The following is a 21,844-nucleotide window of genomic DNA, read 5'->3' as shown; positions in this document are numbered from 1 at the left end:
CTGTTAGGTTGGACTCTGGAGGAAGCTGCCATTGAGGTGCTTTAGCAGGGACAGAGGTTGGTTGTTGATGTTTTGCTCATATACCATTTCTCTGTGGAATTACACATTTTAGACAAGAATCCCCCTTTTTACTGAAATCTTTTACTTATTTAATGGCAGATAAAATTGAATTAATAGTATCAGTTCTGTCCTGCATTTGTTAGCACTTCAGGTTTTCCCTTAGGTTTTAGAAAAATACCAGTTTTTCCACTGCATTCTATTGCCTGGTATAGTGGTCTAGTATAAATAGCTTAAAATTTTCTAGAAGGATTTTAATTTGTGTTTAACCTGGTTAGTGTTCTACTTGAGCATTCTTTTCCAAATTCTGCTTTGATGCCAAATAGTAATTGCAGTCTCCTGCATGCTCATTGGTGGTTTGGATTTTTCCCCAAGGATCCCCATTCCTATTGTAAATAAAAATCAGAAATGAGGATGGGAAAATAATTCTCTTAAAGCTGGTAAAAAAAAAAGCCATTGCTAGGCTTGTTCTTCATTCCATATCAACTTGTTTGAGGGGCAAGCTGACCTTGGAGCTGTAACCTGAGATAGTAACAAATTCCTCACTTTGAAACAGCTGGTGGCTTTGTGGAGGATGAAACATTATCCTTGAGGGAATCATTGCTGTAAAATCCATCTTTTGGCTCTATTCCTCCACCCATAAGAAAGCAAAGTCCATAATATTCTTTCAGAATATAATTTCCATTTGAGGATGCATACATATGTATATAAATGATGGGGTTTTTCTCCTTCACTGTTCATTCCACTTTCATTCTCTTCCTTTATCTCTTTAACTGTGTACATTTTCTACTCCCACACAATACTACGATTCTTACCATAAAAAGATACAGCATACAATTTTGCTTCAGTATGCACTCAGGATGAATTGACTGCCTGAAATGGAGCCTAAAATACAGTAATTTCTTTTTTTTTTTTTTTATATAGTCACATTTTTTCTTACTTGTGGAGGGAGAATTAACTTTTAGTTTTTAAAACCCAAAAAGAAATTTATTTCTTCTCTATGGTTGAATACATTCCTTTAGAATCAATTAGAAAAATGTATTTTAATTTCTCACATTTGTAGGAGCATGAATGAGATGCTGAGATGCCATTTTTGTGCTGTTTGTTAACAATTACAAAGTCAAACCGAAGAAATCAGCTGGTTCAATGGCTTGTAGTTATTTTATTATTCTGTGTATATTCAAAAACAATTCTGCAATGACTATGGAAATAAATGCACTCTGAGTGGCTGTCAACATGTATTACTGTAACTTTATATATATATATATATTTTTTTTTTTTTTTAAATACAGAAGTAACTGTATGGCAGTTACATAAATGAAACACCCACAGCTGGAATTCTGTAATAGAGAAAAGGCTGTTCTGTGTCTTTAACCAGAGGATGTCTTCTAGGGGGCATCTTGCTTGAGATGACCACCTCACTTAGCAAAGCCAGAGATGGGAGCAACCTTTAGACAAGGACAGTGTGAGGGTCTGTGTTAAGCTGTTACCAAATATGACTTTATTTCACACTTTCAGCTCATGAGAAAGAGAGAATCCCAGACTACTTCAATGACAGATTTGAGGTTAACACTGTTTTCCATCCATTCTTCCTCCTTTGACTGCTACAGGCCAGAGCTTTGCAGCCATTTTCAGGTGGTTTAATGTAGGAGCATTGCTGTTAGAACCACAGACAAGCCAAAAAGCATTTCAGTCATAAAACAGGTTATGCTATCATTTTGCTTATGCTATGTGCCTTTCATGCTATGACTAGTCCCACAAACTGTTAGTTGATATTGCAATACATGTTTCTATATCTAAAAGGTCCTTAGAAACTTAAGAACTGCATGATTAAGTGTTGCTACTCTTGAAGTTTTGCTCAAAATCTCAATGGCTATAAATATAAACCTGCTTAAGAAACAGCTGTTCTTGTCAGATGGATGTTATTTTCCATGTAACTTGTTCAAGCAATTCCTTTCTGAAATAAATAGCTGTAGGTACATCTGCAGCTGAGTGATAGATTGCCATGCAATTGCTGAAAGATTTTTTTCTTTTTGTGTCTCATACACTCTCTTCTTGGTGTGCACCTCCCATTGAATTCTGGCATGACTTTGTAATCAATGTTTGGATTATCTAGTCCAATTTTCTCCTTATTTCTGAATGGTTTTGGATAGCTTCACTGTATGTGCTATGGATTTAATGTCTACCCAATAACTCTCTGTGTGGAAGTTGTTGAAGCACTCACTGAAGTGTATGAAACCAGTTAAATGGCTGGAGAAATAAACTTTACTGGAAGAAGAAAGACCTTTCTGTCTTATATAATTATATATATATATATATATAATTATTATATATATTATATCACTCCATTTAATCTACATTAGGGTAAGGTGATTTATTAATCTTTCAACAGTATTTCTTTAGTCACTTTTAGTGGCAGTAACAAATGCTGGAGTAACAAATGAAAGTTTCAGAGAACCTTTCAAACAGGGTTTTTTGTTCCAGCAGATAATATTGTGGATTTTAAAAGCTATTAAGGTATTGCATTAATTGCTTCTAGAATGTAGCTGAATGAAGTAATATTACGGAGAGAGAGGGGGAGTGCAGTGAGCCAAGCAAAAACATTTTCCACATTCTTGAGGTATGCAGATAAAATGTCCAGTAGTTCTGGTAATTTTCTGCCATTTCACTTCTTATTGCCTTGTCTTGTGATAAGCAGAAGTGTTTCATACTATTGCATAAATATATTTACTAGTACACTTTCATATATTTTAATTTTTAGAAGGAAGAAAAAAGGTGGGTTTTTTTCCTTACCTATAAAACAGTAATATAGACACCTGCTTGGTAATTTCTATAATCCTGAATAGGAGATTTTTTTATAAGCTTTTTCACTGAATTTCCTTGATGCTTAAGCAGTATTAGTTTTATTCCATTCACCAAATAATCATGAGTTTGCTTTGATCTTTAGTGACTGAACTGGTTTGAGTCAGGGATTGCCCTTCTTGAAGCCTGCCTCCATGTCAAGGCCTTGTCAATACCTTCATCTGAATTTCTGATTGTCACTGGCACCAGATTATATTACACTTACTTATTCTGGCTCTAAAAGGAAACTATCAGTATTGTCTGGTCATTGTTGTAGGAGGAAAAGAATTCAAGAAAACTTTTAACACTCTGAGTTTCACTTGATTCTGCCAGATGCCTGAACACCAACTGCAACTGATTCACTGACCTGGCCAAATGTGTTGAAATTCCTTCTTGCTTCCAGTTCTTCCAGATCTTTCCAGTCAGAAGATCAGCTTACAACTATGCTCTTTAGTGCTAGCAGCAAATCTTTTGACCTTTTGTTCAGAGAGAATTCATCTTAGCTGAGTTCCAGGGGATGGGAGGGAAGAAGAGAGAAAGACATAAAGACAAAGTACAGTGTATTTCAGTAACTGAAGGAATTGTGTTTCCTGTTTATTATAGGTGGGGAAGCACTTCCTGAAATTAGCAGAAGAGGAGGATGAAGAACTTAACAATTGTAGTGCAGTTGACTGGTTCATCCTTGCTGCTAAGCAAGGTCGAAGAGAAGCTGTCAAACTCTTGCGTAGATGCCTGGAAGACAGAAGAGGTATGGGTTCTCTGAGGCTTCCTGCTTGCACTTCCCACATTATCTGAAACAATATTGTACTCCTTTTAACTCTGAAAAGAGTGGTTAAGGTATGATGGAAATGATCGTGGCAAAATTGCGTGAGCAGTTGCTGACAGACTGTTCCAACAGGTAATTTTAAAAAGCACTAATTACCAATACTGCTTATTAAAGCATTTTTCTTATTTATTTGCTTGAATTTCTTCATTAAATCCATGCATGTTCTTCTCATCCTCATCTTTCATGGAAGCTTCTTTTCTTTGACTCTGAAGAGCACATATAACCATACATCAGCTACATATCTGCTGTTGTTTCATTCTTTTACCCCTCTCCAACCTCTCTTCTAATTGGTCTTGTTCACTGTCTTCTCCCACTTTAAGATTCTCATCTTCCTTCATGTTACTTCTCATGCTTGGCATGGTCTCTTCTGGTCCACGACCTATCTGAACTCTTATGAGGGGGGAAAAAAAGACCAATAAAACAAAAAAAAAAAGTAACTTTTATTCAGTTCTTGGTGCCTTTGCATGTCACCCATGCCTGTCTGCACTACCTTTTGCCTGATCCACTGTGCTTCAAAAGTTGAAGCAAGACATAGTATAATGCATGTCTTGCACGTCTTTGAAGTACAGTTTAAACCTAGATTTTGATAAGCAATGGACATAGAAGGGCATTCAAGTAATTTACTTGGGTGGTCAGAATGTGACTGAAACTTGAGAAGTTTCAGACTAAACTGAGAAAAATAAATTGTGAGAAAATCTATCATTTCTGCATGGGTGTGGGATGAGTGTGTAATGTTTTTTTTTTCTTTTCTTGAGGCATAACTTCTGAGAATGAGGAAGAGGTGAAAAAGTTAACATCTGAGACTGACTTGGAGAGGGCTGTTCGAAAAGCTGCCTTGGTCATGTATTGGAAATTAAATCCAAAAAAGAAGAAGCAATTAGCAGTTTCTGAACTGCTGGAAAATGTTGGGCAAGTTGACAATGAAGGTTTGTTCATGAATGGAATTATGGTATTGATAAAATACAGACTTATGGGCACAATACAGGTCAAAACCTAAAGGGCTTTATGAACAATCAGGAATGAGATAATAGTAAATGTACAATCTACTTAAGAGAATGTACTCTGTCAGGAACTAATCCTCTTTTAATAACTATGCTCTCTGGACCAACATTTGCTGTAGGTTGTGGATCATCTGAGCACTTGTTCAATTGACCATATATTTAAAATATATTTATTTACCACTCACTGTCTTTGAAAAATAGGTATTTTATGGCTCTGCTGTATTTGATTTTTTTTTCTCTCTAACAGTCATCTTGATGATACCTCACTAGATGTTTCAATTTACAGATTCAGTCTTCAAGACATTCTGCCACTACAGCACTAAATGTTAGCTGTGGCAGTCCTGTTTCTTTTTCTAGTACAGTAATGGGAATATAGAAAACTAGCCACTTGTTATCTGTTTCTATGTAAGTTTGTAGTTTCCTTACTTTGAGGAAATATCATTCCCCAGATGTTGCAGTTACTATCTGATCACTTCAATTGACTGCTTTGACTTCTGTTATTGAAACAGATGGTGAGAAGCAGCCTGGCCCAGTCCCAAAATCCGTGCAGAAGCAGAGAAGGATGCTGGAGCGATTAGTGAACAGTGAATGTGAGTGCATGCTGCTGCTTTCAGTCTTGGCCACTGGTTTTAGTTTCTAGTTTGCTTTGGAAAACAATTTTGTGCTGCCAGACTAAGAATGTGTAGAAGGTTTGGATTGCAATGAACTGATAGTGTCAGTTTATTCTGTGTGGAAAACAAATAACTGATCTGCATGTGAACTCATGGAAGACATCACCGTTACAGTCAACCACTAAAGGGAGTTTACATGTCATTTGTTATTTTCATATTTTTGCCCTTTCAGCACTCAAAAGTCTATTCAGCAAAGATTCTCACTTTCAATATTTTTTTTTTTTAGTTTTAAATGCAGTAGCATTTCTGATTACAGTGAGGGAACGAATTATGCACCAATTTAGTGCAGACAGATCCTTCATTCTATTTGCCTTGCTTCCATTTGCTCTTCCCTTATAATTAATATTTGTCTTTTCATATTTGTTCAATGAATGAATTAGGAAAGATGCACCAAGATACTTCTTTCATTATTTACAGCAGCTTAATTCATGTATTGCAAAGAATTAAACCCCTTAACACACACAGGGTCAGATTTGCAGACCTAAGTCTGTCAGTTTTGTAAGGTTTGGTGAAGTGGGGATTGGAAATGAAAGTTCTTCTTAGTCTGGCTTAACTGTTAGAAATACTGATGTGCTTCTGGGCTTTTAGAAGGAAAGTGTTATATTAAGAAAATGAATTCTCAACAATGCAGCATGCATAGTTTTTCAAGAACAGTATTTAACATAAGGTTCAATTATTCATTGTCAGGAAAACCTCAGTTTCTTGAAAAGCATTAAGTCATATGGAGTAGATTATGTGCAATCTAGATCAGTACTTGAAGAACATTTTTAAATATCACACAGCATATTATTTACTAATACATCTGTAGTTAAGATTATGTGGAACTGAAGTGTCATACATGGAATAGGGAGTCAGATCTGGAGCTTTGCAGGTTTAAACTCCTTGGAAAATTAGATTTACATTTCATTAGGTAAATTTGGCCTTTACCTTCAAGGATTGTCTTTGTTACACAGGTGACTTGAAAAACAGAACTTCTAAGAAGAGTAGAGTATTTTAGTTTTCATTAGCTTTCACAGTAGTAAAAGAGGAACAGGGTCAAGTGCCTGGGTGAGAATAAGGGATTAAGGGATGTGAGAAATAATATTTTGTAAAGCAAGCTTGTGGTCCTATCAAGCCTTCTGTGAGACTATGTCAGCTGTTTTTGTGACTTGGCTGCCACTTCTGGCAAGCTAGAAGCAGTCCTTCAAGGACAAGACTGTTGAATTTCATTGTCCAGTCATTGTATCATAATGCAGATGTATTTGGGTTCATTTCAGCTGTGTTGCATTGGGGTTCTTTCCATCCCTTTAGGAGAACTGGCACGTGCTGCTACAATTGAGTGCACAGCAAGTCATTTTGTTCTGGATTCTTCAGTAATTGAGGGAGTTATCAGAAAAGGAACTGGCAAATATGAATTTATTTATTTTTTTAAGGCTTAAATGCAGATAAAATAGGAGGGCAGTAAATGAACCTATGTGTAAGTGTAGGCAGAAATTGATGTGAATTGATTCCTTTTCCTAGGATGGATGGGGGGCAGGGAAATTTGTCATTACTGTTATAGGTAAAAGTTACATTAAATTAGGATATAGTTCAATTATATTGTATTAATTATGTTATATTACTTATATTATGTTAAGAGTGGGGAGGGTTATTAGAATGTTCTAGGAGAAGGGTCCAGGGTTTGGTGGAAGGGCGGTCTGGCGGGGCAAGGCAAGGTCGAAGGGGGATTGGACGGAAGAGCTGGCCAATCATTCGAAGCCCTGCAGAAACGATTGGTCCAGAATGAACGGCATTAAAGACCAATGAGTAGCCTGGAAATGGACCAATCATCATGCAGATTCAAAATGGACCAATCCTGGACTCGAAGGGGGCTATAAATGGGGGGAGTTCGATGGGGCTGGGTGTTTTCTTTTTGGGAGCTTGTTTTTTGGGGAGAACCCAGTGTACTTGGGGGTAGCACACTGTTTTCATTTCAGTGTGTGGGTGCTCAGGCTTATCCTTGGTACTCTTGCAGCTATTTTTATAAACAAGAACCTCTTTCTCCAGAGAAAGTTTGGCCTTGTTCGTATTCATAACAATAACCAAATTGAAAAAAATCTACAAATAATAAAGTAGAAGCTACAAAACACACTTTTTATCAATTTAAAGGACACTTGGGTGACAAAATACTAATGACATTTAAAAATGAAAAGTTTTCATCAAACATTTAAAGTAGGAGGTAAGATATTTTCTGTAGAGAGCTTTTACCTTTTCGTGGAGGAACAAGAAAACTATTACTCTTGAGCATTTCCTTCTCTGACTCATTTTCTTCATTTAGCTTGCTAGGAGATTCTTCTTTCACTGTTAGTATATTGCCAATACTTGGAAGATAATTTTTAAGCCAGATATGTGTTCACAGATAGCTGATCTGGGTTGTCCTTAATGGAGGTATAAACAGAAAATTAGAGGTGACATTGTCAATGAGCAGTTGTTGCGTACCTGAGAGGGTGCATGTCATTGCAGTGGATAGGCTATCTATACATAGTAAGTTAATAACTCCTTCCTTCTCAGGATGTCCCATGATCCTGTAAAAGTGCTGTTAAGGTATTTTTATGAGGTTCTAATGTGTCTGCTGATTCTACATGAATAAGACTCTTGCAGCACTGTGTATTTTTCCCCAATAAGACAGTAAATTTAGAAGACCTTTCATAGTAGGCTTAATCTGAAGCCCACCAAAACACCTAAAGAGTCTCACAGATTCCTTGATGCAAGTAAAGTTGCCTTACAGTCTGTGAATAATAAGAATAGTTAGCAAAAATAAATCCCTTCTTGTTTCTTGGGAGGCATGCCAGATGGTATTTTGTGGGACATAAGGGTTCATGCATGGAGGAGGAGAACTAGTAAATGCTCAAACTAGAGCCAGCATCCATGTTGTGAGATTAAACCAAAAGATAGATTGTAAAATGATGATTTTCTGTTGAACTCCTTAACATTCCTCTTCCTCTAGCATATATCCTGAGACAAATACTTTATTTTGCTCTGTATCTCCAGTGTTTTCAGTCTTAATTATGGAAGTATTTATATGTTGCTTCTCTAAATGTAGCATATTTAAATTAAAAATTTTCTGGGCCCAAACCCATTAATCCTCTGATGTTGAATTTGATGAAGCAGTTATCTATCTCTTTAAAATCTCTAGTAAGCAGGCCAGCTTTCATATCTTTGCATCAGCTAACTAGTTAAATTTACTGTGTATGAGGTGTGTTACAGATTTTTGTCATTCAGTTCTTTCATGTGTACAGCAATGTCATTTGCTTTAGTTTATGGGGAAAAAATGCTGTTAATTATGCTCCTTTACAAACTGCATCAAGCTTGTCTGCCTTAGAAACTAGTTAATCCATGCTAATGTAGAGAATTGGGTGCAAAGAGTTTGAACCACTGTATAAATCATCTTCTGTCCTTCCATTTCCCTGTTGTCAGTAGTAACCCCATGCCTCCCTTATACTCACTGGAGTGGATAAGGATCTTCCAGGGCAGAGGGATGAATTTTGTCTCTATGTAAACAGAGCAAAGTCTGTTTTGTTGCTGGTAGCTGTTTTAGATCGCAGCTGATAGAGTTTGTAGGAGGCCTGTTGTATAGCCGCATAGCGTATTAAATTAATGCACTTTAGGTAATCCATATTTAGTCTCATAGATATAATAATTGTGTATTTCCCATAGTTATGTCTGTAACTTTTGAACTCAGAAAAATGACTGCTAAATAACAAATCAGAAGTCAGTGTTTCAGTTGATGACGTGCAGATAATTCGTTACTGCTTCTGTACAATCTCTTTCCAATGCAGCTGTTGAATATTTCTCTGAAGCAGATACAGTAGTTTATGATTTAAAACTGAGACCTAATCCAGTAGTCTTTTTTCCTGTGGAATCCTTGCAGATAAGCTACGTTCACTCACTCTGTTATCCTACTTACCAGTATAATAAACTTACCTGCTGATCTGACAAGATGTTGAATATTATACGTTTCTGTCTCAAGGAGATTTTTGTTTTCAGCAGAGATCTCAGGACAAGTTGCAAGTTAAACCTATATTGTCAGTAGTTCAGTTTTTGTAGACTAGATTCTGGCAGGAAAGCAAATTAATATTCCAATTCATAATCAATACAGTGTTGTGATAAAATTTACTCCAAATTTTTATTTTATCTTTTTAGCTAAAAAATTTATTGCTTTGGATGACTTTGTTGAAATTACCAAGAAATACGCAAAGGGAATCATCCCATCCAACCTGATTATGCAGGAAGAGGAAGATGATGAGCTGGCAGGGAAGAGTCCTGAAGAGTTACCCCTACGACTGAAGGTAAAAAGGCAATATGGAACAGGTTATGTTGAACAGCCTCTTAAGCATCACAGAGAAAACCAGGAGTGACTTGTGCTTCTCTCTCAATACTGATGTTTAGTCTGTATAGAACATTACAAGAATTGTTACTGTAACTTCTTTTTGGACTTGACCTCATATATATGTTTCAAGTTTGGTATATATGAGTCACATATTTAAAAGTGTCAACAGTTTTGCCTGTAAAGGGTCAATCTACCTTTGTTACATCTTCAGTGAGGATTTAAATGTACCTGTCATCACTGCCCTATTTTTATTATAGATGCTGTTATATGCTTCATATCTTTCTAATTTAAACAGGAGCAAGCAGGTGGGAAAAATTATCCATAGCATGAAAAGGTTCTGTTATGATAGAATTCAAGAAAGGTGAAACTTGCTGTTAGCTTCTACACTGATACTTCTCTAGACAGTGGAAGGAGAAGGGAAAATAAAGGTGCATGCCTTCAATTCTGGCATAAATATTAGGCAAGGTAGGGGGTGTGTGGTTGCTGGCCTGAATTTTTGCTGTAAGTTTGTTGCCCATTATCATATTGCAGGGGTGGGGAAAAAGGAGGGAGTGAAAGGTGTCTGTTTCCAAGCATTTGCATGGCTAATTGTCTGAAAGAGATGCATTTATGAAGAGCAGAGATGCCTTCACAAACAAACAAGCTTTTGGGCAAATCACTGGGGCATTTGCTGTCCCAGTTCATCACAGTGCCACAGGTATTTGCTGGAACATTCTTGGCTTTTCCCCTTGAACTAATTAATATAAAAATATACAATCTGGGAAAACATGAAAACTGTCATTTTGTGGGGGAAGGAGGATTGACCGGAGCATCTAATGTCCCTATGCAATATTTGAATGTGTGTTTAAAAAATACAGGACCTTTTAATTCATTGTTTGTAGAGTATGGTTGGTTACAGGGAGAGTATTCAATCCAGCAGTTTCTCTGTTGTCCAGTGACGGTGTTGAAAATGCCACGTAAAATAGGCAGAATTTTAAGATCCTCTACAGTTACTGTTGTGGAGTTAAAAGAATCTGTAAATGTGTAGTAACTGAATTTAACATACTGCTGCTGCTTCCAAAACAGGTTTTGACAGCTGCATCCCTAGATGCTTGGCAAGGGTTCTTTAAAGATAAAACCACAGCTGTAAAGACTTTCTGTATGTGTATATTAATCATAGGCACTACTTCCTGCAGTGTGTCTGCATAGAATGTATAGCATAATCCTTGCAGACTGTGGCAGTTGCATGCTTTAAAGTGTGGTACTTGCAGCTCAAGTAATGACTTAAGATAGTGCAGGGCTGTAGCCATGTACTTTATCTTCAGTATGAAGCTAGCAGAGCAGAATATTTGACTAGGAAGCCATTTAATTATATGTGTCAAGGGTAATGAAATACATCTTGCCTGAAATCAAAATTGTCTCTGAGCTTTGTGTGACTGAGTTAATAAAAATGGAGCTAATAATCTCAGACACAGTAATCTTTTTTTATTGGCAACATTGATCTGAAATATAAATCTTTTCATGTTAGCTGAGGTTAGACAATTAGCTGCTACTGCTTCAGCTAGGAATGTCGGTGATGTAAAGATACAAAACTACTCATTAATAAAATGCTTCTTTCTCTTTTTCCAGGTTGTAAAATATCCACTTCATGCCATTATGGAAATTAAAGAATACCTTATAGATATTGCATCAAAGGCAGGAATGCATTGGCTGTCTACCATTGTTCCAACACACCATATCAATGCTCTCATCTTTTTCTTCATCATCAGTAATCTGACAATTGATTTTTTTGCCTTCATTATTCCATTGGTCATATTCTATTTGTCCTTCATTTCTATGGTGATTTGCACACTGAAAGTTTTTCAGGACAGTAAGGCTTGGGAAAACTTCCGTGCTTTGACTGACTTACTGCTTCGTTTTGAACCAAACCTAGATGTTGAGCAAGCTGAGGTGAATTTTGGATGGAATCACTTAGAGCCGTACTTCTACTTTTTACTGTCAGTATTCTTTGTCATTTTTTCCTTCCCTATAGCAAGCAAAGACTGTATACCATGCTCAGAGTTAGCTACTGTCTCAGTTTTCTTCACAGTGACAAGTTACATGAGTTTAAGCACGTGTGCAGAACCTTACACACGAAGGGCATTAATGACTGAGACAGCTGCAGGTTGCTTATCCCTATTGCAAGTATTACCTGGGAATTTTGGGTACTTGAAATTCTTAGGGAAAACCTTCTTTACAGTTCCTGTAGGCCATTTCTTTGTGATCAATGTAAGCATCCCCTGCCTTCTGTTTTTGTACTTGTTCTATCTTTTCTTTAGAATGGCCCAACTACGGAATTTTAAAGGCACCTACTGCTACCTGGTCCCATACCTGGTGTGCTTTATGTGGTGTGAACTCTCTGTGGTCATTCTGCGGGAGTCCTCTGGCATTGGGCTCGTTCGTGCTTCCATTGGTTACTTCTTGTTCCTCTTTGCCCTGCCAGTGCTGGGTGTAGGCATTGCACTGATGTGTCTTGTCCACTTAATTAAGTGGTTTTTGTCTCTGGAGCTTGTGAAAATTGTAGTGACCCTGGTTTTGTGTGCTGTTCCTTTGCTCTTTCGATGGTGGACAAAGGTTAACTTCTCTGTAGTTGAAGTGGTTAAATCGCTCACTCGGAGCTCCATTGTGAAACTCATTCTGGTGTGGATTACAGCCGTGGTGCTGTTCTGTTGGTTCTATGTCTATCGATCTGAAGGCATGAAAGTTTACAACTCCACCCTGACATGGAATCAGTATGGTTTCCTCTGTGGACCCCGGGCCTGGAAGGAGACCAACATGGCACGTACTCAGATTTTGTGCAGTCACCTGGAAGGACACCGAGTGACATGGACCGGGCGGTTCAAATACGTGCGCGTGACAGAAATCGACAATAGTGCAGAATCTGCAATAAATATGCTTCCATTTTTTATTGGTGATTGGATGAGATGCTTGTATGGTGAAACCTACCCTCTTTGTGATCCCAAAAATGTTACACTGGAGGAGGAAGAATTGTGTCGTCTGAAGTTTTTGACAAAGCATAAATGCCACATGAAAATGTTTGATCGGTACAAATTTGAAATAACTGTGGGCATGCCTTTCAGTAGCAAAAATGGAAGCAAGCCTATAGAAGAGGATGATATAACCAAAGATATTGTGCTGAAGGCAAGCAATGAGTTTAAAAAAGTGTTGCTGAACTTGAGGCAAGGGAGTATAATTGAATTCAGCACAATTCTGGAGGGTCGTCTTGGCAGTAAATGGCCTGTCTTTGAACTGAAAGCAATCACTTGCTTGAATTGCATGTCTAAACTCTTACCTGCAGGGAGGCACGTGAAAATAGAGCAGGACTGGAGGAGCACAGTGCATAAAGCCATTAAATTTGCTTTTGATTTTTTCTTCTTCCCATTCCTGTCAGCTGCATAATGTGCTTGCATATTGGTTCAGTGGTACTTTCAGCTTCCACTGCATTTACACTACCAAAGGTTTGGCTCCTTATGAGAAAAGAAAAACCAATAAAAATCTACCTTGCTGTAGCAATGCTCAAACAGTGTGCTAATACAGAGCACTGGTTGAGTTTTGCAAGTGTACACACAGTATCCTGACCTTAAACCCCGTATGACTGAAGTAATATATAGTACTTTAATATTGTAAATGAATGCAGGGGATCACTGCTGACTAATTGCATGGAAACTGTTTTGTCCAAAATGGATATATTGCCTGTGGTACAACACTAGATGCATTCACTTGCTCAATGTTAAAAGCACTTTACTCTTTTAAGTATTCACAATGTGCCCATTTGTATTTTCACAGGTATGGTTTAGAATAGGTAACTGACAATAGTTTTTGTTGCATTTATTACTTGTATTTATTTGGTGTTTTCTAGAAAAAAGTGATCTTAGAGTCAGTACCTGGTGGTAATATTTGCATACAGCAATCACTGTTTCACTATTTGTCCAGAAGATAGTGACCACTGTTTTTTGAAAGGGCACAACATTTCACACCCCAGCAAGGTTTTACAAAGTCCCCAGGCTTCCACTTAGCATTAAATATTGTGTATGAAATTTGCTATTTGTTCTGATTGGTTACACTAAGGTATAGTCCATGCTGGTGTGTGAAAGGCAAATACCAAGGCTGGTATTGAGATATTAGTACCAGTAATGGACAAGCCACGGCAACTGAAATTATACCTAAAAGTCTCTAGTGGAAATGGAAATAGAATGTTTGTTTAATTACTTGTATTTTGCAAATAAAGATGAAGTACAAACTTGAATTAAATGGGTATGACATTTGTTCATTATGCTTTGACATTGTGACCAGTTGTTTGTGTTGTGCTGATAGCAGCTTTCACTGAAAAGTACCATTTAGAATGTTTAAAACATTCTGATGTGAAATGCTTGTAGTTGCACTTGACGGTTTTGAAGTCAACAGTAAAATCTGGTGTGGCAGGTGAAGTTTTTGTAGCTGTGCAGTCTGCACATAGTGCTTCCCTCTGCTTTTGTTGTGACTTTGGACCTTTTCTGGCCACTGTGTATCACAGTATCACGTCACAGATCCATCCTGCCATTTCCCTGACTCCTCCACTGAGCCTGCTTTAGATTCCTTTTTGCCCCAGTGTGTCAGTCATCACCAGGACCAGGGAGAAGGGTTAGCAATGAAAACCTGATGGAGAAGGGGACTTTTGGGGACAGTGAGGCAATGGCTGCATGCCAGCTATGAGCACCCTCTGGAGCATTACCCAGAGCTGCAGTTGGGAGGGAGGAACCAAAGGCACCTCCAGATGTGCTGCCCAGTGCCCACGGCAGAAGCCCCCACCATCCAAAGCCCCACAGTCAGCCCATCAGAAAATGTGTGAAATAAAACCGTATCTTCTTCAGGGTGCTTCTAGCTTTGAAAACTTGCCAAGTATCTCTCTTTCCACCTGGGGAAAAAAAAAAAGGAATGAGATAGAAAGTAAATGCAAGTTTTGACAGCTTCCCTTACCCAGGCCCATTTTGGCTGGAAATAGGCCAAATTTGGGCCTTTCTCCTCCTTTTGTTAGAACATCCATAGGCTCTTTTTAGATACCCAAACATTCTTCCTGGATCTGAAATACAAGCACAACAGATTTTAAGTTTTCAAACTTTTTTCCCTTACATACATACACAATTGTGAAACTTCTATTAGTATGTTTGTCAGGAGGAAAAGGCAACAGTCTTGGGATTCAGAGCTAATGTTAAAATTTCTCCTTTTAGCTTTTACCCCTTGTTTGGATGTCAACTTAGTGATTTACTGTGGTGCATTTTGAAGGAGTTGTTACATGTCTTGAAAATGAAAAAGTGACTCAGGTCAGATGTGGGAAGTTTTTCAAGAGGAGGGGGAGTATTTGATTTCTTTGGAATGAGTTGCTTTTTAAGAGACAAAAGGCTTAATCTTGGTACCTCAGTTCCCATCTGTATCATAATAACAACTCTGAAACTTGTATGGCAGCTTCTTTTGTGGAAGTTGTTAGAGGATATTGGCATATAACTGTTACTAAATTTGAAAACTTTGAATTGTTAGCTAAAAATCTCTGGTTCCTCACAGGGGGAGAGCTCTTTCAAAAATACTCATATCAGTATTGGTCAGATTCAATATTGAATAATTACCCTTTATGCACTTACATGAAGGAAAAAAAAAACACCCAAAGCCAAACCGTGAATTAGCTAGATCCTAGGAAAAATAAACCATGTGCTCTGTAGCGATGGATTAATGGGGATTCTTGAATTTGTCAAGTGCCTCCTTTCAGCACAGGTGGGAAGTTTTACACAGTAGCACATTGAAGGTCATTTTCCATGTTTTCAGTTTTTCAGTGCACAAACACAAGGGACAGAGGAAGCAAATTTTACTTCCAAGACCTCTAAACAGGGCCTTTTAATGCTGTTTCTCAAGTGTTTCTCCATGATGTTTTAAAATTTTTATGGAAAAAGAGGGTACATTAATGACTTGATGGATCTTGTTGATCTAATGTTCAGTGTTCTGAAACCTTTACCAAATAAATCTTTCCGTTCCAAAGTGTATCTTAGCTGACAGTCACAAAATTGCTGGAACTTAATAATCAAGGTATTTTTGCAAAGGGTGCCTCTATTTACTTTGCACCTTGCAAGCAAACAGAGTACAAAATAGCTTTGTTCGATTCCTGCTACAGCTCTGTGTTCCAAACCAGTCTATCTTCTAGGCTGGAGAGGCACAGAATCTGGCAGCTGCTGTTAATTATTCAATTATTCCTACATTTATTATTTTCTTACTCAGTTTTCAATATATGATGAATTATAAACAGTTCCAAAGGCAGGTGCCCTTTCTCTAGGCTGGTAATTCAGTCTTTTGAATTAGTATTAATTAATGAAAGAGGAGGAGGATATTACATGGCTATTGACAATTCTAAATTAGGTTCAGCTGTTCTGTAAGTTCAGCTTTAGCATTTAGAATATAAAGAATTTAGAAAAAATATTCATTTGAATTTCATCTTCAACGTAACATGAAAAAGTACTGCTTGTTCTCCAAACTGGTACATTCTTCCATAAGCACAGGAAAACAACACAACACATATAGAGATTCTGAATAACTTAAGAGCCCACTCTGTAATGACTAACAGCATCTTGCAGGAGGCAAGAATGCAGAGTTTTGCCTTGTTCTCCCAGAGAAAAAAATGTAGATCTGTAGAAATTAACATGTGGCTTTATTTCTTTGAACTAATGGATTTTTAAGTGCTATACAATAGCTGTTATTAATTGGAAATTTGTTTCAATTTTTTGTAACACAGGGTAATAAGAATGTTGCCCAGAGGTGCTGTGGCTGCCGCATCCTTGCAGATGTTTAAGGCCAGGCTGGGTGGGGCTCTGAGCAATCTGGCCTAGTGCAAGGTGTCCCTGTCCCTGGCTGACAGTCCCTTCCAACCCAACCATTCTGTGTTACCATTGGGGTAGTGTAGTGCTTCCCTATGTTCTTACATTGGGCTGCTCCTCTGCCTTCTGGCTTCTCTATTTCCACTGGAAAAGGCAAAAGGAAGTGAGTGAATACCTTTTCAATACTTCTGAAACCCATTGCAGCCTCTCAGGGTAAGGCTCACATCCCGTAACAGCTGAAGGAGGTTGAAAGAGGCTGCACTCCAACCTCAGCTTCACAGCTGCAATTGTTTGAACAGCAGATGGATATGAAGGAAAACCAACAACTATGCCATTGAACCAGAAATACATTAATCCACGCAGCAAAAATTAGGTGCAATTTGCCAACTTGTGAGGAGATAATATACCTGCTCCTGGCACCTACACACAAGCAAGTGCTGCGTGCAAATAGGATGCCTGGAAACCAAACACCAAATCACATCCCTGTTTATATGCATTAAAATGGTTCATTTATTTTCATATTATTACTCAAAAGCTTTAATTACCTTTTACTCTAGGAAAAAAAAAGTCATTAGCATCCTGCAGTTCCTCTTATAAATCACAGCCTGATGTAGAAAATATGAGAGTCACCTTCCCCTTAAGGGGAAGTGTTAAGCACTGAGAGAACTTGTGTTTTCCTCCCCTCGAACTAAGCTTGAACTTCAAGTTTTGAAGCAGAACAGGACCATGGAAACACTGCTTGTAGCTTTCCTTTAAAAAATACGTGAGTATGCTCTTTAAAAAGTCAGAAAGCCAGTCCTAGGGCATCCAGGAGGTCCTGTCCTCACACAGGGGCATTGACCTCCAGGGAGAGCACATCTCTGCCTAGAGCCTCGCTGTATTGGTTTGCTAGAAAGGACTTTCTGCTAGAAAATGGAACGTTTGCTAGTTTGGCAGAGGGCAGGTGAAGAGGGCAGGTGTCCCCTGGCTGCAGAGGGCAGGTGTCCCGGCTGGCAGAGGGCAGGTGAAGAGGGCAGGTGTTCCGGCTGGCAGAGGGCAGGTGAAGAGGGCAGCTGCCCCAGCTGGCAGAGCACTGCTGGCGCTTTGCCTCCCGGGCCATCAGGTGGCACTCCCGGCTCACGCTGCGCTTTCCTCCCTCTGCCGCTGTCTCCAGAGGGCACCGCCAAGGAACAAAAGACTCAGGGTCTGGTTTTACTCCCATTTCCAAGAGGAAATGCAGTTAGGAAAAAAAACCTCTTATGAAAAATAGATAACCATTTGTGAAGCCGATTCCCTGCCAGATGCAAGCGAAGTTAAACAAATGCCAAGCAAAGGCATCATTGTGGAGTGTGCCTGCAATGCAAGACTATGAAAAGGGAGGAAAAAGATCCATTTTTGTGTGTGATAAAAAAACTGCACAATGATAAATGAACAGCATACAAAACTTACGAAAAGTGCAGCCTAGCTGATTTGCAGCTTAGCAGGTTCTGAGAATGTTCCTGACTCTAAGATCTTATAAGCCTGTCAGCATCAATCTGCATTGTCTGCTTCTGCAGCAAAGTCAGTAGTGACAAAACACAGACCTGACGGTGCTGCTGGTGGAAACCCTGTGTTCCTCCTGCATCTGCACGTCTCAGAAGCAAAAAAAAAATAATCATGGTTTATCAGAGCTTAAACCTTTTTATTAACTCTCTGTTATCTGCACAACAAGAAACTGAGAAAATCTGTGGCAGAGTTTAAGAAAAACTTAGAATTTCCTTTAAATCAGCATGGCTTCTACCTAACTGCAACTCTTGCTTGAGATACCCATGGACATTAGTTAACACAAGGATTTGGGAATGTAGAAAACTTGTGGCAAGATCACACACCAGGTAAAGGCCAATAAGAGAAACTGCAATACTGTTTTTTCATCTTTTACAGATCAAATAGATAGATGACAGCAGGTTTCTAGAGATGTTTTGTTCTATTTTTGTAGATGGCAGGATTTTGTGCAATAATAGCAAGTTTGGCAACAGAAAGGGCCCTGTAAACGTTGTTGTTAACCACGGGAGACGGCAGTGCCTGACAGCAGGAGCTGTGTCATGCTAAATTAGAAAGGGCTTGAACCAAGCCCACAGAGCCCATAATATCCCAGGAATCAGTGTTTGTCGATCTCAGCATGGCCTGTCTTTATCTGAAATAATTTAGTCACTTTAAAGAGCAAGGCATTTCAACAAAGCATCTCCTCTGTAGCTCCTCTCCTGCTCCGCCCTCCCCATTCATCGCTGGTGACAGCAGAGATGTTTCCACGACAACAAGCCATGCTGTTGCCTCAGGTGACAAACTATAACTTCAATAAACAATCACTGAAAACAGCTTCAAACAATTAATTAGGTAATGGAAATGTTATTGTAATAGGGCTTAGATGCTTTGGAAGTAGTCAACAGACCAAGTTCTGATCAAGAATTTGTCTAGAATCAAAGCCAAAGATGCCATGTGAAGGTCAGGATGGATATCACTGTCTGAATACTCTTAAGAACCATCTTTTAAAAAAATTCCTTTAAGATCAAAACATATTCAATCCAGAAGATGCAATGCAAAACAATTCAGAGTGGGTTTTTTTGTTTGCTTTTGGTTTTGTTTTTAAATTTTGTTCAAAGCTCATACTGGCAGGAATTTACCAACTTGCTCACTCAGCAGTCCATGGCTGACACGCTCCCCGTATGTGTGCCCTTGCACCAGTGTGACAGACAGATGATGAGCCCAGCAATTGGTTTTGCAATAAATGGATTTTTCAGTTTTCTCTTTATAGAAGATGCTTTCCTACTGTTATAAATGGATGATTCATAAATCTTTCCTAATACTGCTTCTAGTAACAGTTCAATTGATCTTCAATCATTGTTTAAAAAGTGAATCTCCATGGAGTGCTTCAGTCCTACAGCCTGAAGTTTCTCTAGCCCAGGGCAGCTCTTCTGTCCAAGCTTAGAGGTACCCAGTCTTTAAGTGCAGGTGGATACACTGAATATATGCCTGTGCCTTGTATCACAGTTCTCACTAGCGTGGACAATCTTTGGGACTGCTAGTTGCCCTGGCAGAATTTCTTTTTTTTTTTTGCTTTGTTTATGATATTAAGTTTCTCCAGAATGGTGCATCTATGAAGCAAGAGCAAGAAAGACAAGGGGTGCCACCTTTCCCATCTCTCCTAGGGTGACTTTATGATGCTTATATCCCCATTTGTCCGTTCAGCCCAGAAATAAATTTTATACCTAGAAGATTAGTTATAAGAGTGAAGGAGGGGAAGAAGTTTGTGGGCTGTGCAAAGACCTGCCTTTGCAGTGCTAGGTGTGCTCCTACTGCCCTCAGAGGCTGCTTATGGAGTGTGCTCATGGGTTGAGTCCTACCTTTCTGCACAAAATATTTTCAGTCCGTGGGTGAGTGACTCTGCACCACCCCTGCTGCGTGTTCCTCTCAGGCAGCTCCCTTTGGGGGGATTGACGACAGTCCTTGGAGCTCCCTTTGCAGGGCAATGGGCTCACCCCAGTGTGTCATCACACAGCTGGGATCCAGCCATTGAGAGCAATGTAGAATGGAACAGAATGTGCACTAAATACTGGCAAGAAAGTTTTTGAGGCAGAAAATGGTGAATTGTCTAAACTAACTTTTGCAAGTGGCCTGTTGTTTTTGTTATAACTTCGTCAGGTCAAGGATGAAATCCAGGTTTGCTGAAGGTGTGGTCAGGAAACCTTGAAGCAGCTGTTGTATGGGGTGTCCACATAAAGCAGAGAGGCCTGAGTCCAGTTGCACAAACCCTTGGAAGAAAAGAACTGGGGGAAATGTGTATCTGAGGGCTGATAATTACTACCCAGGAAGGGAAAAGATTGGGATTCTAAGCTGTACAAATCAGGGTATATGTACTCCATCACAGCAACTCTTGTGAAGTGATCACAACTCCATGCATATTTCACTCTGAGTTTTCATTGTGGGACTCCTTTATTTCCCCTTGGAAAGTTTTAAAGATCTTGCTTTGGTCCTATGGGCATAAGATCAATAGAGAAAACCTCAGGGTTTCTCTGCAAAAAGATGCCTTTCCTCCACTTCTCTTCCTGCAGGAGAGCAAAGGATGCGGGTGTGGGCCATGACAGCACCCTCCTACTCGTGCAGGGAAGGGAGAAGGTCCACCCAGGTGCCTTTGGCAGGTGCATGTGCATAGGGCAGTTTTGTCCCTCATGGGGAGCCACTGCACAGGCTTTGTGTCTCATGCACAGCAGCTGCCTCTTTGTGGTGGATTTTATAATTGAAGGTTTAAACAGTTAAACTGCTTTCTTAATGCAGTTGTGGTTGCTAAGATACAACCTCTTCAATTCTGTAGATCTTCCACTTGAAATATAGCTCACTGGCAAATGGGGCTTTCCCCTCTGACAGCCCAGGAGAGGGGGAGCTCACAGGGCTCTTCCCCTTGGACCAGTGAGAAACTGCTCCTGCAGCTGCCTGAGCAGGCTGGGCTTGGTCCAGTGGTGGGAATAACTGGTGGGTTTTATTGACTTCTAACCACTGTATGTGGCTGAAGGAGAAGGGAGGAATTTGGGCAGTCACAGGATGTGGTAGAAGGAAAAGCAGGGAGAGAACAGGCAGCACAACAGGCTAGGAGAGTGTGTGGGGTAAGACTGGGGACTGACTCTGTAGAGGAAGCAAGGGAAATTTTCTTTCCCCTTCTTTAGATAGCCTCAGGCTTCAATTGTCCTTCACAAGCATGAATCATCTTCTCTGCTCTTTGATAATGAAGAGTGGATCTCAGGAGAGTCTGGTTTTGGGACAGGTTTGACAAGACCTTGGGAATAAATTGTGCAGCGAGAGATTTTTTGCAGTTCTAGAAAGTGATTAGGAGATACAGATTTAAAAGTAGTGCTTGACTCCTCAAAATTCATTAGCAATATTATAATAGCAGCTCAAAATAGACAAATATTTTAAAAGGAAGCCTTAAAAAATATATGGAGGAAGGTGGTATAAAAAAGTGCAGCTTATCTCTCATTTCATGCTAAAGTAAGTCTTTACCTGAGAGGGTTGCAGAGAATATTTTGAACATGTTGACAGAGCTCAATTGATGCAGCAACATCTCTCTGGGTTTGCAGATCAATAGCTGTGAGAAACAGAGAGTGCAGCTGTTCATCCTGGAAAGGTGTTAGCAGAGATGTCAGAGGATGATAATTGAACCAGCAATGTTTCCCTCCCCACCTCTTCCACAAGACACTCCAAGATGTGCATAAATTTTCTGGGAGCACCACCTTCTG

The 21,844-nt window shown here is 39.2% G+C and overlaps 1 protein-coding gene across 3 annotated transcripts in view; it reads left to right on the top strand.

Annotated features, from left to right (window-relative positions):
- The window catches only part of WFS1 (wolframin ER transmembrane glycoprotein), a 33,213-nt gene extending 19,205 nt beyond the window's left edge, over positions 1 to 14,008 (top strand). For all 3 annotated transcript variants that reach the window (XM_030947848.1, XM_030947847.1, XM_030947850.1), the window contains exons 4-8: positions 3,502 to 3,646; positions 4,480 to 4,650; positions 5,235 to 5,315; positions 9,558 to 9,703; positions 11,353 to 14,008. In XM_030947848.1, the coding sequence (XP_030803708.1) occupies positions 3,502 to 3,646; positions 4,480 to 4,650; positions 5,235 to 5,315; positions 9,558 to 9,703; positions 11,353 to 13,161 (2,352 nt within the window). In that variant the 3' untranslated portion in view covers positions 13,162 to 14,008. The remainder of the gene's footprint in view (positions 1 to 3,501; positions 3,647 to 4,479; positions 4,651 to 5,234; positions 5,316 to 9,557; positions 9,704 to 11,352) is intronic.
- The last annotated feature ends 7,836 nt before the right edge of the window (positions 14,009 to 21,844 follow it).

Source organism: Camarhynchus parvulus, chromosome 4 (assembly GCF_901933205.1).
Source record: "Camarhynchus parvulus chromosome 4, STF_HiC, whole genome shotgun sequence".
In the NCBI taxonomy this organism is placed as follows: Eukaryota; Metazoa; Chordata; class Aves; order Passeriformes; family Thraupidae; genus Camarhynchus; species Camarhynchus parvulus.
Note: the sequence above shows the minus strand (reverse complement) of the source record. Positions and strands in the feature narration are given on the sequence as shown.